Source organism: Hakea prostrata, chromosome 5, assembly GCF_041222555.1.
Source record: "Hakea prostrata isolate BN-2017 chromosome 5, UWA_Hpros_2, whole genome shotgun sequence".
Lineage (NCBI taxonomy): Eukaryota > Viridiplantae > Streptophyta > Magnoliopsida > Proteales > Proteaceae > Hakea > Hakea prostrata.
Window position 1 is genome coordinate 15,273,526 of NC_142604.1, and position 17,434 is coordinate 15,290,959.

General features: G+C 40.2%; 1 protein-coding gene across 2 annotated transcripts in view; it reads left to right on the plus strand.

The window, feature by feature from the left end:
* Positions 1-17,434, plus strand: part of LOC149015385 (uncharacterized) — a 29,542-nt gene extending 12,108 nt beyond the window's left edge. Inside the window, exons 9-13 of one of the 2 annotated variants that reach the window (XM_089156998.1) lie at positions 13,529-13,619; positions 13,821-13,949; positions 14,056-14,209; positions 16,410-16,504; positions 16,604-17,434. In XM_089156998.1, coding sequence (XP_089013124.1) covers positions 13,529-13,619; positions 13,821-13,949; positions 14,056-14,209; positions 16,410-16,504; positions 16,604-16,789 — 655 coding nt within the window. In that variant the 3' untranslated portion in view covers positions 16,790-17,434. The remainder of the gene's footprint in view (positions 1-13,528; positions 13,620-13,820; positions 13,950-14,055; positions 14,210-16,409; positions 16,505-16,603) is intronic. The other variant, XM_089156999.1, reaches the window with a different exon arrangement.

Genomic DNA, 17,434 nt, shown 5'->3' on the forward strand with positions numbered 1-17,434 from the left:
GGAGGCCAGGTACAATCGACGGCAAGTTGCAGGCAGCCAAAAATTCGATTTGCAGGAAAGGAAGAAGACGGTGGAGTTTTAGGGTTTTTGAGGTTGGTTCGGCTTAACCCAAACCGGTCAATCAGTTTGGTTCAAACATTAAGGGCCAAGGAGCTTCTAATTCGGGCCCAATTCAGGTATGCTTAGAATCAGATTTAGAGCCTAAGAGATCCAAGTTCAAAGATTGGGCCATACGTTTTCCTAAGAAACCCCCTTGGGCCCAGCCCATTCCATTAATCCCCAGCCCATCGTATTTCATTAACTCAATATCCAACCCATATTTGTTAACCCACGATTTTAAATGTTCATGTCTAGCCCATTTAATAGAATTATTTTGGGCCTATTACAGTTTCATAACCCAAAACCTAATCCCTACAATCAAACCAACAAGTTGGGGAACCATCATCTTCAACCTTTGAACTTCAGAATAGAAAGGGAGGCGGCAACGTTGGGGCTGCAGCGACTGAGGAAAATCCATTGTCTTCCAACAGCTGCACGCAGGCTCCTTGAGATGCAGCGGTGCGATGGGGATTAATTTAGTTGTAGGCAAAAAAAAAAAAAAAAAAAAAAAAAAAAGAGTCTGATTTTGAGCAGTGGGTGCGTTATTCAGCCTAGGAGAATGATTTTGATTTACTACGGTTATGCGGCACCATCACACGACTAAACTTCAACAATTCCATCACCTTGAGGACAAGGTGATTTTCGAGGGGCCGATAGTGTTAGAACCCTAGGATGAGAGGCCATATGGAATGAGGGTTAGTTAGGGTTATTTGAGATAATAAATAGAGGGAAAGAGGGAAGAGAGAAAGGAGGGAATAATTAGGGTTACCCTAGGGATGAGGCCATGTGGAATGAGGGTTAGTTAGGGTTATTTGAGATAATAAATAGAGGGAAAGAGGGAAGAGAGAAAGGGGGGAATAATTTTAGAGAATCTTGTGGGCAGCTGGAGGCTGAGGGAACACCGTGAGTTGTGGGGGGTGACTGGCACCATAGAAACCAGAGTCTATCTTGTTATTTCTTGCATTCTTGTATGAATTTTTGGGAAATATTATAGGGTTTTATCAGAAACCATCACCGTCCTATGAATCCACATTGTCTTAATAAGAAGTAGTGGCTTGGGGTACAAGCATAATTAATGTTCCAACACATCATGAAAGTGAAAAACTCATGACCTACAATTGCACTATAGAACAAAAAATAGAAACTTTATAAGATTAGATAAAGGAAAAAAAAATATAGATCTTTATTTATAATCCTCATTTTGGGGGATATAAATTTCATTTTCAACTTTGAATGAGATAAGCAAATAAAATGGCTAAAGCGAGGGAAGGAAGAATAAGGATCTCCACCATGTTAGATGCATAAAAAAGTGAAGATGATATATTACTAATAACAGGTAGGAATATTAAGAAAAATGGGGAGGTTATTTCTGAAACCTTCTAAGTGAAGATACTTCAACTAATAGTGCTTCAGGAAACTGCATATCGTATACATACATACGTAGAATTGGGAATTCTGAAGTAAAAGAAACCTAGAGTGTGAAAGTAGGTGAGGTACAAGGCCTAGATGAGATCCTAATATTAAATGTCAAAAGAGCATAAGAATCGATGTTTATCTTGTCTAACCAAGATGTTTAATAAGAATATGAGCACAAGGAAAATGCGTGATGAACAGGTAAGAAGCATCATGGTTCCGCTTTAGAAAAGGAAAGATGATACTCAAAGCTACTATAACCATAGAGGCAAAAAACTAATGAGTCATACTACGAAATCATGGGAGAAAATTATCGAAAGTTGAAACTGACTTAAGACTAAAATCTACTATTATAGAGGACTAATTTGGTTTTGTTCCAGGAAGACCTTGACAAAAGTTGGTTTTGAGAAATATCTTGATATGGTCTTTGTTGACTTAGAAATCATGTGACAGTCCTTAGGCTGCGTTTGTTTGCTGGAATAAAAGTGGGGTGGGAAAAAAGGGGTGGGAAAATTCTTGAAAAATGTGTAAATTTCTTACTTTTCCTTTAAATCCTAAAATGGTAGAGTGTTTGGTTGCTTGGGGTGGGAAAGTGGGAGACAAGGTTCCTTGAATCAAGGAACCTTGTTTGCTGATGTGGCAGTTCAACTTTCCCACCCCATGCTATTTTAAAACCCCACATATTTGGTGGGATTTTGTGGGAAAGTTGGAAAAAGTAAAAAGTGGGACCCACCCCATCACTTTTCCACAAAACCCTTTCCTTTCCTTTTCTTCTCCCTCACCCCACTACATGTGGGACCCACATGTTTTTTTTTCCCACCCCTTTTTTCCCACCCCACCTTTGCAAACAAACGCAGCCTTAGAGATTTAATTTGGCAACTACTAAAGAAGAGAAGTTTTTTCCAACCAAATATGTGATGTGGCCTCAATTGAATGAGGACCAAATAACCAAGATCTTGATTGGAGACAACTTCAGAAGTAAAAGAAAAGGGTCTGTTGCAATTTCAGTTGCAGTCTTTCTAGGGTAAAATTGGGAGATCTTAGAGAGGTCCTCTTTATGAATGTTGACTACGGGATTTAGATAGTATGAAAATAAAGGGGTCAATGAGGTGGTGTGATGGCTATATGGTCAAAACTAGCTTTTAGGGGAAAATAGCTTATGGGGTGGTGGTCTTGAGATAGGAGATTTGTGTGGGACAGACAATATGGAGGATGATATTAACAGAGACTTAAAATATGATGGATGAAGTGGACAAGGCGTTGTATGACCAATGTATTCCTTTAAAACTAGGAAAATTTATAAGACAATCATATAATCAACACTGAGCGTATGGTGTGGAATTTTGGGGAGTTAAAAAGCTTCATATTGATGTCCGATATATGATAAAGTACAAGAAAGTTGATTAAGTTTGGAATGGTCATGTTCAATGGAGATCTCAAAAGAGGTCCTCGGGATGGATGTTGACAATGGGGTTTGGATGGTTAGACAATGAAGGGTCAATGAGGTGGTGTAATGGCTTTATAGATGTAACAAGTTTTTTTTTTTCTTCTTCTTTTTTGGTTGAGTAAGTTGTTTAATAAGATTATGAGCACAGGGAAAATACCAGATGAATGGAGGAGAAGCGTCGTTGTTCCAATTTACAAAAATAAAGGAGATATTTAAAGCTATAATAATTATAAGGGCATTAAATTGATGAGCCATAATATGAAATTATGGGAGAGAATAATTGAAACCCGTTTGATACACTTAACTACAATTACAGAGAACCAGTTTTGGTTTATGCCGGAAAGATCTACAACGGAGGCTATTTACCTAATTAGGAGACTTATGGAAAGGTATAGAGAATGTAGGAAAGACCTTCATATGGTATTTATTGACCTAGAAAAAACTTATGATAGTCCCTAGAGCTTTAATTTGGCAAGTACTACAGAAAAGAAGTGTTGCAAGTAAATATATAGATATAGTTAAGGATATGTATGATAGTTTGGTGACAGGTGTAAGAATAGTGGGGGGCCAAAGTAATGAATTCCTGTTAGATGTAGAAATAAGAATGACTCGTGTGACTCTCAAAGAGAGTACAACACATATATATATGAAGAGTATAAAGTACAATATACGATACAGTATATGTGTAGAATACACAACTAATACACAGTATAATACTAGTCTCTAACACCCTCCCGCAAAGTCAAGGGGCCAGAATGAAGCTTGATTTTGGATCTTAAAAGTTGAAAGCGAGAGGAGGAGAGTCCTTTGGTGAGAATATCCGCCAACTGATCATTAGTAGAAATATAGCAAACATGGAGATCTCCCTTGGCAACCTTGTCTCTAACAAAATGAAAATCCACCTCAATATGCTTGGTACGAGCGTGAAACACAGGATTGGCAGATAAGTAGGTAGCACCAATATTATCACACCATAACACAGGTGGAGAAGACTGAGGAATACTCAACTCAGTAAGTAATGACTGAATCCAAGTGAGTTCAGTAGTAGCCAAAGCCAAGGCACGATACTCACTTTCAGTGCTAGATCTTGCCACAGTAGCTTGCTTGCGTGACTGCCAAGAAACCAGGTTATTGCCAAAGAAAATAAGAAACCCTCATTGAGACTTCCTATCATCAGGACAGCCTGCCCAGTCAGCATCAGAAAGAGCTGCCAAAGAATAGACTGTAGAAGGCGTAATGTGGAGACCATACAAGATAGTGCCTTTGAGATATCGTAATAACCGCTTCAAAGCCACCCAATGATCCTCAGTGGGAGAAGCAAGAAATTGACAAAGCTTATTGACAGTGAAGGCAATCTTTGGACGAGTCATAGTGACATACTGAAGAGCACCAACCAAACTACGATACAAAGTTGGGTCAGAAAGACATTTCCCTCCCGTACTAGATAAGTGGTGAGAGGGGACAATTGGAGTAATAATAGGTTTTGCATCAGATAAACCAGCCCGTTGGAGAAGCCCACAAACGTAACGTTGCTGAGATAACAACAAACCCGTAGAAAGAGGGATAAGCTCAACCCCTAAGAAGAAACGTGCAGGACCAAGATCCTTTAGAGCAAATTCCATGCTAAGAGAGTGGATAAGGTCATCTATGGCAACAACAGATGGCCCAGTAATCAAGATGTCATCAACATAAATCAGCATATAGAGAGGCCCATGAGAACGATGACAGTAAAATAACGAAGAATCAGTCTTAGACCCCTGAAAACCAAGGGTTAGTAAGAACGAGCTGAGACGCTGAAACCATGCCCGGGGAGCTTGCTTAAGGCCATAAAGAGACCGTTGAAGCTTACAAACATGTGTGGGAAAACGAGAATCAACATAACCAGGAGGTTGATGCATATAAATGTCTTCAGATAAATGACCATGAAGAAAAGCATTATTGACATCAAGCTGGCGAGTAGGCCAAGTGGAGGACACCGCCAAAGATAACAAAATGCGGATTGTAGTAGGTTTGACCACTGGACTAAAAGTCTCAGTATAATCCACGCCATACTCCTGTGTGTAGCCCTTAGCTACTAACCGTGCCTTATAACGTTCAATGGACCCATCGAAGCGGCGCTTAATACGGAATAGCCATTTGCAACCTATAAGTTGACGATCCGCAGGAAGTGATGTCAAAGTCCAAGTCTGATTAGACATGAGAGCATTAAATTCGTTATCCATTGCTTTGCGCCAAACCTCATGCTTGGATGCGTGAGAGTAACATGTGGGCTCAATATCAGTAGTGACTGATGCAACTAAAGCATGAGGCAGAGAGTGGCGTGTCGTATGAAAACTCTTTGGGACACGTGGTATGCGAGTCCCATCTTGGGATCGAGTGACCATGGAGTGAGACCGAAGAGGTGCATGAGGTAGAAGACAAACTTCATTGAGAAGGGTAGATGAAGGCCCACTATTATGATCATTAACCAAAGAAGGTTGACTAGGAAGACAAAGCCCATGACCAACAGTAACAGTATTAGGACCATGATCATAAACATCAATAACATCTTTATTAGGCCCATGACCAATAGCAGCATTATTAGGCCCATGACCAACAACAGTATTAGGAGGCCCATGACCAACAACAGCATTAGGAGGCCCAGTAGCAACATCAACATTATTAGGACCATGAGCAACAACAACATTGTGAGGACCATTAGCAACATCAGCATTAGTAGGCCCATGTTCATGTAAGGTCAGAAAATCACATAGCATAGAAGAGGGTAGGGATCTACAAGCATCCTCAGCAGAATCAATGTGTTGCATACTAGAAGCAGAAGTATTAAACCCATTAGTGCAAAGTCCAATAGTCCTTTTAGGTACATGCCCAACAGACTCAACACGAGTACTGTGATTATTAGTATTATTACAAAAATCAGCAACTATAGGCAAAACAGAATTTGTAGAAAGACTAGATGGACCAGAAGTAGCAGCTCCTTGACCAACCCCAGGCAATGTACATGGCACCCGAATTGTTGTAGAAAAGAGATCTCGAAGGTTCACCGGAGGCCGAGCTGTAGTAAAAGACCTGTCCTTATACGGAAACAAAAACTCATCAAAAATCACATGTCTAGATATGATAACCCTTCCATTGACAAGATTAAAGCACTTGTAACCATGATGATGAGGACTGTAACCAACAAAATATAAGCTGCAGATCTGTAAGCCATCTTATGAGCATTATAAGGTCGAAGAAATGGGTAACAACAGCACCCAAAAACCTTCAAAAATGTATAGTCTGGCCAACGCCCAAAAAGCTTATGATAGGGGGAATCAAATTGTATAGCTGAAGAGGGAAGTCTGTTCATAATGTAGACAAGCAAGATAAAAGGCTTCACACCAAAAAGAAAACGGAAGACCGGACTCAAGCAAGAAGAGAAAGTCCAATTTCTACAATTTGCCTATGTCGCCGTTCAACCACTCCATTTTGCTCGGAGGTATGCAGGCAAGAAAGTCTATGAGATATCCCACAAGAGGTCAAAAGTTTGGAGAAACTCTGAAATTCACCACCCCAATCAGATTGAAAACATTTGATGGTATTGATTCTCCACAAGGGTTTTAAAAACCTGAAAAACCTTGATAGCATCTGATTTATGTGCTAAAGTATATAACCATGTGTATCTGGAGAAAGCATCAACAAAAGAGATGTAGTAACGATGACCTTCCTTAGAGACCGCATCGACGGACCCCACAAATCAGAATATATAAGTTTGGAGAGGAGCAGTTGCGAGAGAAATGCAGGATACAAATGGCAATTTATGAGACTTGGCAAGTTGACATGCAGAACAAACACCAACAAGTTTAGAGCTACCACAAGGTAAATGAAACTGAGAAACCACTCTAGAAACCACAGCAGGTGCAGCATGGCCAAGTCTAAGATGCCAAACATTGGAAGACCGTCTAACAATGAGATAAAGCGATAGCTGGAGGAGACGAACACCCCACAGAATCAAGCCGATACACACCGCCTTCAAGAGGGCCTTGGAGAAGAATACGGCTCGAGCACAGATCCTTTACATAGAAGCAATCAGAGTAGAATTCAAAACAAATATTGTTATCATCACAAAATTTGCTTACAAACATCAAATTAGAAGATGCGGTTGGCACATGTAAGACATCAGGCATGTTGAAGACCGAATGATTAACGGAAAAATCGAACGACCTATATGTTGAATTTTCAAACCCGAACCATCCCCTATCATCACCGAACTGTTCCGGAATACTCAACGGGGGTAGTTATGTCTCGCAGATTAGGGGTGAGATGATGAGACGCTTCAGAGATCGGAAGCCATTGAACACTCGAGAGGTAGCAGAGTGGCAATATGAGCCTAAGGAGAGTCATTAGGCCGAGACCGGTGATAGCAGAATCGAGGAACATGGCCATAGCGATCACAAATATTACAAGAAAGAGTGCGACCCCCTCTCGCGAATCTGCGACCATTAAACCGACCACCAAAGCCCCGACCACGAGCAAGTGTAAGACCCGCTTGAGAAATTCTGTCTAAAATTCCTCGGAGTAGGGAAGAAGCGGACCGTTGATGCTCGGAATTAACGGAGAGGTGTGAGCCAAATTAGCGAGAATAACAATATTGGTAATATCTTGAAAAGCTGTAGTAGATCTTATTTCTTCACAAAGAAGAAGACCCTGAAGATCAGCAAGCTTGATAGGAGTCTCACGTGTAGTAACAGCAGTCACAAAAGCTTGAAACTCAGGTCCAAGACCTCCCAAAATGAAAAGAACAAGTTCAGGTTCTGAAACAGGTTAAGAGGCAAGAGCCAAAGAATCTGTAAGTTGTTTGACCCGTAGAAGATAAGCTGAAATTGAGTCAGAGCCTTTTCGCAAGCTGTGAAGCTGCATCCTGAGCTGCATAATACGAGCTTGAGAAGAGGATGCATAAGTCGAAGCGAGAGAAGACCAAACACCCTGAGAAGTAGAGATATTAACAACTTGGGAGTGTACAGACTCTGTTAAGGAAGCCAAGATCCAAGATAACAACATTTGATCATGCTTATGCCATGTAAAATAGGTAGGATTAGGGGTTGGTGGTGTAGTCTCAGAAGCAAGAAAAGGGGAGGGGCAAGGATTAGTGCCATCAACAAATCCCATCAAACCTGTAGTGCGAAGAACAGGAATGAATTGCGATCTCCAAACCAAGTAATTGGTGGAATTCAATTTAATAGGGAGATAGTGATGAGCATGAGACACCGAAAAAGAAGAGGTAGCATCAGACAATGAAGGATCAACAGATTTGGAGGAAGAAGAAGCCATCTCAGAAGCCATTAGATGAAAATCAATCAAGAAAGAACCACTTGTAGAATGGGAAAAATAAGAAGCTGCAGATCAAGAACCGATTGCAAAAATTTAACCAAATGAATGATCAAAGAAACACAACAATTCGGAGATGCAAGAACAGATCTGAAAACCTCAGTTCGAAAAACAGAGTTGAAATTCAGCAGATCTGAAAAACAACAGAAGACTTGAAAAACCAAACAAAGGAGAAACGCAGAAAGATCAGAAAAACACAGCTCCAAAAACAGATTAAAAAATTGCAGCAGATCTGAAAAACAGCAGAAGATCTGCAACTCCAAAAATGCAGAAAGAAAGAGCAGCGCAAAAAACAGAAGAAGAAGCTCTTCAAAACCAGAAACGCAGAAAATAAAGATCAGCAAGAGATTTTCCAGATCTTCTTCACAAGCAGAATCAGCACAGATCAGAATCAGCACAGACGAAGAACACAAAAAGCCTGAGCAGAATCTCCACAGACAAAGAACTCGAACATCTGAGAAGAATCGTTGGAGAAAAAGAGATCAAGAGCCGCCAGAGAGGTCTAGAATCCAAGATCGTAACACTCGCTCTGAGATACCATGTTAGATGTAGAAATAAGAATGACTCGTGTGACTCTCAAAGAGAGTACAACACATATATATATCAAGAGTATAAAGTACAATATACGATACAATATATGTGTAGAATACACAACTAATACACAGTATGATACTAGTCTCTAACAATTCCCAATTATAGTTAGACTACATCAAGGATCAACTTTAACCCCATATCCATTTGCACTTGTAATGGATGAATTAACCAAAGACATTCAAGATGAGGTCCCTTGGTGTATACTTTTTGCTGATGATATTGTGTTGATTGATGAGACTCGAGTGGGGATTAATACCAAATTAGAATTATGGAGAGCAGTTTTGAAATCAAAAGGCTTCAAACTAAGTAGAACGAAGACAGAATATCTAGTTTGTAACTTTAGTCATGATCGGGTAGATGATGAGGTGGTGATACCTGATGTCACACCCCACCCGTCGGTCTCGGTTACCCGCCCGACAACCCGTGGGTGCGATCCGTCACAAGATCCAAGGTTTTAGTCTATCAACAATATTTAAGACAAATACAGATAATCATGAGCAAGAATATCCAATAACTAAATTAAATGAATTACCGAAGCCCAAAATGCTCCAATAACAAAGGAAAGAAAATAAAGAATAATGAATAAGTCAAAAATGAGGGCAGCGGAATAAAAGTGTTTAAATCAGTTTCTTTCCAGTTTGTTTCTCTAAGTTAATGAACTTAGATTCCAGTTTAATGAGGCGAGGGTCCTCCAATTCTTCTCCGCGGACCATCAACCGGTGCGATAAGCGCACTCCACGCAACCGCAAGAACTCCCGCACATGCTATTTCCATCTCCCGCTGGCGGTGCCACGTCTTCTTCAAACGGGATGGTTCCTTCATAGGGAACCAACCCATCTTCGATACAATTCCCTCCTCGGTATAAGCTAAAAACATACAAAGAATAAAGGAATGAGTTCTAAAGAACCCGTAAGAAACAATCATATATCTCATCCATCATCCAAAAATACCAGATACATCGTAATATGAATGAATGCAAAAACATGAATGATGCTATGATTTCTAACTATGCAAGTCTCTAATAGCCGACATGCTTTAAGATAAACACCAGCCCTCCTCCGGGTAAGTCTCATCACTCGATCCGGCAGGACTGGTTACCTCGTAGGGATCCGGGGAAAAAGGGAAAGTCCACACGGCTCACAAACCATGGTTAGGGGTTAAGTCCACACTCTCTCACCACGACCATTGGTAATGAGTCGGCGCATGTCCGGGTTTCTAATCCAATGCAAGGTCATAATGGTTACATGTCTACATGAAGTCGAGATACATCCCCATGGCACCGACCAACTCGGTTCAGTATCCTTCGCAACCTAGGAGTAAGAATCCTCACGGGCGGCTACCTCGTTGGACTCTCTCCATAACCCTATGGTCATCCACATATCATTGGGCGGATGCTCTCACGATTCCTCCCGACACCCGGTCCGGTCCTTGGACATCCAGAGCCCAACCCTAACATATGCAACCCTACCATTTCACGACCAACGGTGGACCACCAAGTCACATCACGTCATCATGGGTCACTCGGTTTCAATTCCCCTACCGAAAGGGTAGTAGCATGTGGGGTACCTAGCCAGCAATCTAGACTCATCCTAACAATGTCATCAATTAATCATGATAGCTGAAGGCATCAGAGCTTGTGTCCCCACCCGGCCTCCGATAACATCGCCAAGATATCCCAAAAGGAATACCCCAACTATCATAATCATATACCAACTACCACCATCTCATAACAATCACAAACCATAAAGTACACATGAAATCAAAGTAAACAGCGATAGTATGACAACATTATATATGAAACTACAGCAGATATATTGGTACAGTGATTAAGAATATCAATTACTAAATCAACATCTGAAATATACATAAATAGATAAGATAGACGTCCTTACATTGCATATCGAAACGTCCGTAAAATGGAATCCAGTAATTATTAGTAGACTTTTCTTTTAAAAGAGTCACCTAAACACGGGGTTATTAGAATATATAAGTTACATAAACCAAATTGAATCAAAACCGAAATCTATTTGGTCATCGTTTCCAGCCGGTCGCTTGTGCCGGTCGCTAGGTTAAGCGACCGCCACTAGTGACCGCCCAAACGATGAGCTTCAATCCGAAACTCGGGCTTCGATTACTCGATTTCAATCCGGTTTTGAGTAATCTCATCCTAAGTCTCGAATTAAACACTCCCTAAGCCAAAAGGGTAAGAGAAAACAATCCCCTATCATCGGTGGATTATCCCTAACCCTCTCCTTTATTGAATTTTCCATCTCACGAAGCGTGGTTCGTTTATGGTTATTCCATCTCACGCAGATAAAAAAAAAGGGTAAAGAATAACCAAGGGGAATCACGTGACGAGGAAAAAGGATAAAATTAAACTAACGGAGATAAGAGAGTAGAGAACGAAGGGTTAGTTCAATACCTCACACCCGAAAGTCGGAGAAGAAGAGAACCGATCCTCCAAACCACCGTCGTATTCCGGAGACTCTTTCGGATCTTCCCCACTGCCGCTTAACTCCCAAATAAGAAATAACGAATAAAATAATCGTTAATGAGACGGAGTTTACCTTTTATAGAAGTCGGGGGCAAAATAGGGCAAAATCCCAAAGAGACCGGGCGGTCGCTTGGGCCGGTCGCTTAGGTTAGCGACCGCCACTAGTAACCGCCCCATGTAATTTGTCATACAAGGGTGCTTTTACTAGGGGTTGATACCCAAGGTCAACCTAGCCCTAAATAAGAGATGGGGAGATCTACCTCATTCCGGACATCTCCGAACGACACATGACTCGAATTCCCACACCAGCCAAGGCGGCGGACATAGGATCCGATCCAGGGTCCCGGGTATGGATCATGGGTTCAATCCGGATACTCCACAAGTTCACTCGACTAGACCTTCGGGTTCTCGGACCTGGAATACGGATCTCGGGTTAGAAATACGGGGGGTATTACACCTGATGATAAGGAGATTCCTCAGAGTGAATGTTTTAGGTACCTAGGTTCAATCATAAGTAAAAGAGGTGATTTAGAGGATGATGTTTCCCAAAGAATTAAATTAGGGTGGATGAAGTGGAGAAGTGGGTCTGGGGTCTTGTGTGATCGGCGTATTCTATTAAAGCTTAAAGGAAAATTTTATAGGACTGTTGTTCGACCAACTATGATGTACGGTGCAAAGTGTTGGGCTGTTAAAAAGAATAAAGGGCGTACCCAGTGCCGAAGCTCCCACACTGTGGGGTCTGGGGAAGGGACTTTCTAGGCAGCCTTACCCCTACTATGTAGAGAGACTGATTCGAACCCGCGACCTCCAACGCATAATGGAGAGACTCCACCATTGCGCTAGGCCCGCCCTTCAGGCTGTTAAAAAGAATCATATAGATAAACTCAGTGTGGAAGAAATGAGGATGCTAAGATGGATGAGTGGCAAAACTAGGATGGATAAGATAATGAATGATCATATTAGAGCTGGTTTGGGAGTAGCTCCCATAAGTGATAAGCTTCGAGAAAGTCGTTTAAGGTGGCACGGTCACGTTCAACGAAGACCTATAAATGCCCTTGTACGGAGAAGTGATATAATACAGATTGAAGAAACTAGAAGAGCTGAGGGTAGACCAAAGATAACCTTAAGAGAAGTGGTGAGAAAGGATATGCATAGCTTAGGCCTAGTATCTAGTATGGCCTCAAACATAACTGATTGGAAGGCAAGAATCCATGTAGCCGACCCCATTTAGTTGGGACAAGGCTTATTGTTGTTGTTTATTTCCTTTTTGGGTTGGGGGGGGGGGGGGATTAGCTTATAGGGTGGTGTTCTTGAGATAGACTATATAGAGGATGATGTTGAACAGAGACTTAAAATATGATGGATAAAGTGGACAGGGCATTGTGTGACCAGTGTATTTCTTTAAAACTAGGAAAAACTTATAGGACAGTCATATGATGCATGGTGTGGAATATTGGGCTGAAAAAATGATCTAAGATAGAATGGTCATGTTCAGCAGAGGCCTCTCAATGTTCCGGTGTGGAGGAATGATTGGATTCAGATTGAAAGAACTGAAAGCACCGGCAGATCTAAAATTACCTTGGAAGAAGTGCTGAAAAAAGACATGTATAGCTTCGGCCTTATGTCAAATATGACCTTGAATAGAGGTGACTCTATGATCCATGTAACTGATCCCATTTAATTGGGATAAGTCTGATTTTTATAAGAATATAAGGTAGAAGAATCAAAAGAGTTCTTCATGATGAACTTCGTATTGAACATATCCTTTAGAGGGCTCTGGAAAGTAATTTGGAACAAAGTGGAGAACTAGAATAGAAAATTGAATATGTAAGTAAGACAAAACGAAGTGTGGTCTGTTTCTATTTGAAGCTTTTAAACTGTCCTATTTCTATTAGGAAACATGGAAATAGAAACTACACTTTTCCCAGTTTCAACCCGCTATTTACACACTCTGAAGAACGTTGTTACGGTCAAAACCTGTTGTAACAATATGAACAAAAGTTACCAAACGGATAGTATTATTGTCTCTGATTCATTAAATAAAGTTCGCATTTGAGGTCTTCATTTGTCTCATGTTGTTTTTCCTGTTCCGTTGGGATTTTCATCCTATGTAGTTCAGTGCTACGGACAAGGGGGGAGTTTTTGAAGGCTTTTAACTTGGCTAGCGTTGACATCCTCACTGTTAGACTGTGGCTTGATAAGAAGGTGTGTCACAGTGCTAACCCTTCTTTTTCAGTTCCAAGGATTCTAGAATTTGCCCTTGGCTTAACTTTATCACACATGCAGGGTTTGTAGTCACCCTGCATACGTTGGCAGTGGATGTAGAGTTTTAGTAAAATAAAAAAAATATTATGTGAATTTCTGTAACTGGGAAAGTTCTATGGTATTGACTTCACATACGTGCAGGTTAACATTCCCAACGCAAGCAATGTTTGCTTTGGTTTTGATGATTCATATGGGTGGACCTTCTTTGATTTAAATGCCATTTATGATGAGTATAAAGCTGATCCATGTACAGTCATTGGAGCTAATTTTGTGAGTTATCCACCCTGGCATTTGCCGATTGTAGAAATTTAGTTTCAGTATAATGAAAATTGATAAGATTATTTCTCTACAAATTCTAAATCTTTATTATGTTCAGTATCATGCCAATGAGTTGATGCCACTGAAGGACGACCAGATAGTTGCAAAAGTGTTCTCTTACCTCTCTCAGTGTATTAAAGACTTGAAGGATGCTAACGTGGTTGAGGGACAAGTTGGGAGATTTCCTAAATCCATGACTCATTTTTTTCCAGGTAATATTCTTACTTCGAAGTAGTGCTGATTTTGAGAATATGATCAATCTTAAGTGCTGTGTGTTACATGTGGGATAGATTTGTTAATTCTCAACAAAATCAGAAATTGCTCTTATGCTCCATGATTTGGATGATGCAAACTTTGCCACCAACACTTGCATGCATTTTCCTAAAAGAAGTCTTTGGAGACAACATGACTCCCAATCCTTTCCCTGATTAATGTGGTAAAATTCTCCCAAGTTCCACCAATTTTTAAATTTATTTTTACGGTTGTTTGGGGTGGGATGCATGCACTATGGGTGTGAGCCATGATGTGTTACACAGTGGTCACTTATTGGAGAAATTGCTTTTTTATCCTTACTGCATGTTAAAGAAATTTCAATTTTTAAGCCCCCAAAAAGAAATTCAAGAAAATCTTTAGATTTTCAGTTCTATATAATGTTTTAGACTTTTTGAAAACTTGAGAAAAATACTAGTAACTTGTTTCATTTTTTTTATTATCCCAAAAAGTTGATGATACTTCTGTTACTATGTCCAACGAAGGCCTAGGAATATCTCAGTGAGGTGTGATATGATCTCAATTGGAAGAGCAATAAGAGGTATGGCATGCCTTAAATGACTGTAGGAGAATTGTAGAAGGATGTGCATAGGCTAGTTCTTCTACCAAGCAAGACCTTGGGATGGATAAAGTGGAGGTCAAATGATATCATAAGAAAAAGTGGGATGGATGAAGTGGAGGTGTGTTCAATGAGTTGTGTGACTGATATATTGTTTTAAGGTTCGAAGGAAAGTCACATGAACAACTACGATGTATGGTGCAAAATGTTGCGCAGTTAAGAAAGTGTTCACATTGAGAAGCTATGTGTAGCTTAGACAAGGATGTTTAGATGGATGTGCGGGAAAACTAGAATGGATGTAACAGAGCTGACTCAGCAGTTGCACCAATCAATAACACGCTCCAAGGGAGCTTTTTTTGTTTGTTTGTTTGTTTGGGGGGGGGGGGGGGGGTGTGGGGGGAGGGGATATGAATAAAACTATCATTATTAAAACCCCCAAAGGGGGAGCGAGAAGAATACACAAGGGAGGAGGGGAGGAGGGGACAGCCAGCCTTTAGCTAGTATGCTGAAAAGGGGAAGCTAAACCCTAGGTAACAACAATGAGCCTCCTCCTTAGGGTGTCCACAACAAGGGGATCTCAATTGAAAGTTGGCTTGGTTATGTCTTGGTGAGGAGTGATATGATCTCGATTTGAATGTGCTAAAAGAGTTCGGCATTCGTTAATTGACTGTAGGAAAAGTTGTGTGACAGGATGTGCATAGGCTAGGTCTTCTACCAAGTAAGACCTCGGAATCTCGGATAGAGCCTATTGGAGGGCAAGGATCAACGTTGCGAATCTGTTCTTGCTGAGATATTCCTGATGTGCTGAGTGCCCCTTTCCTCTTTCATTTATTCTATTTTCCTTCTACTTTATCTTTCATTTGTCGTTTTACTTTTTAATATTCCATCTTTTTTCCCCCCCATCTCTTTTTTTCCTCGTTGTAGGTCTCAGTTCACCCCCCCTTGTTGTTTTGTTTGCATCAATGTAGTGGACCCCATTTAAGTTAGGACAAGGCTGAGTTGTTCTTGTATTATATTAGGAATGGCTATTTTCAATTGATGAGAAGATAGGATTTTACTACGTTTGCTTGGACGAATCAAGGATTGTCTTTGTTTTTCTTGGTTCAGGCAAGATGGGCTTCTAATTTCAAGTATTGCATTATGTATGGATAATCAATCAAGCTCTAACGAGTAGAATGATTTTATTTGATTTCGTGAACAAATTTTCTAGTGTGTGATATTGATTTCTTGATGGCATAAGATGACAAGCTTATCTGTTCTCCTTTCACTGCATTCTTTGCCATCCTCCATTTTGCTCCCTCTGACCTTGGGTTACATTAGGATGCCCGGAAAATGAAAAAAAATAAAAATAAAATACAGCAAGATGAAATCATGTCGACCCAATGATTGATTTATGTGTCTTTATCTTGCTTTCTCCTGAAACTTTAAAAAAAAAAAATTTTATTTTTTAATTTTTTATGATAATATAGGTATTCGAGTAAACTTATATGCTCGAGTTGTTCTGTATTAAGATTTAATTCCAGCAACGCAGACATTCACACCAGTGACATTTTCATTTTCTGTGTTTTTGTTGTCATCACTAGGATCATACAAATATATGATGCGTGGTTCTACTTCTTTCCCTAACTTGTTCATGGCTGGGGACTGGATTATTACTCGGCATGGATCATGGGCACAGGTTATGAAAAGATTTCCTGTCCATGTAAAAGTTACACTGCTTACGATTGAAACACTCAGGGATGAACTAAAGCATACTAAATGTATGTTTTGTTTGCAGGAAAAAGCTTATGTTACTGGACTAGAAGCTGCAAATAGAGTGGTGGATCACCTGGAGGAGGGCAGCTTTGCAAAGATAGAGCCTGTGGAGGAAGACGAGCCTCATATTCAAGCTCTTCGAAGCCTTAACAGATCTATATACGAAATAAGATCTCAGCTTCCCCTGTCAGATTTTTTCCTGCAGTAGCACTCTTATCTATAGTTGTCCTGAGGAGCCTAGATTTTGTCTCCTGCATTACTCTTAGCAGTACAAAACAGAAGGGAGAGGAGAAACAAAAGTGGGGAACATAAATATCCCATATGTAAGTTCTCTGCTTATGTTAATGTATTTTGTCTCCTGCATAAGCTACCAAAATTTCGTACCATATTTAGTAATGATGTATTTTACATGTAATCTTTATTTATTGTTGAGTTTAAATCAAAGGGAAATGGATGCAAAGTCAAGTGAAATTTGATGACTAAATATGAAACCATTTGGAGTTAAAAAAGTAATAAATAGAAATCATTACAAAAGTTTATAGTTTAAGTATGAAATTTTCCATCCCTTCTGTTAAATTTCCTTTGCAACCAAATGAATCCTAAGGAGATCAACTTGTAGTCAAGCTTAAGCCCACAAGACCGATGATGTTCTCAAGCCAAATTAAGGCCAGCCCAGTGGTTAAAGCTAAGTTAGCCCTAGCCAAATTCAGTATGCTCCACTTAAGAGACTCTCTACCTTTCATGATGGAAGATGTGACATCCACTTTTAACCAGCCCCTTGCTTCAAACAATCCCAATTATATTAGATTAGTTTTGGCAGCCAAGAAAAGAAAACTTTGAATAAGATAATAAT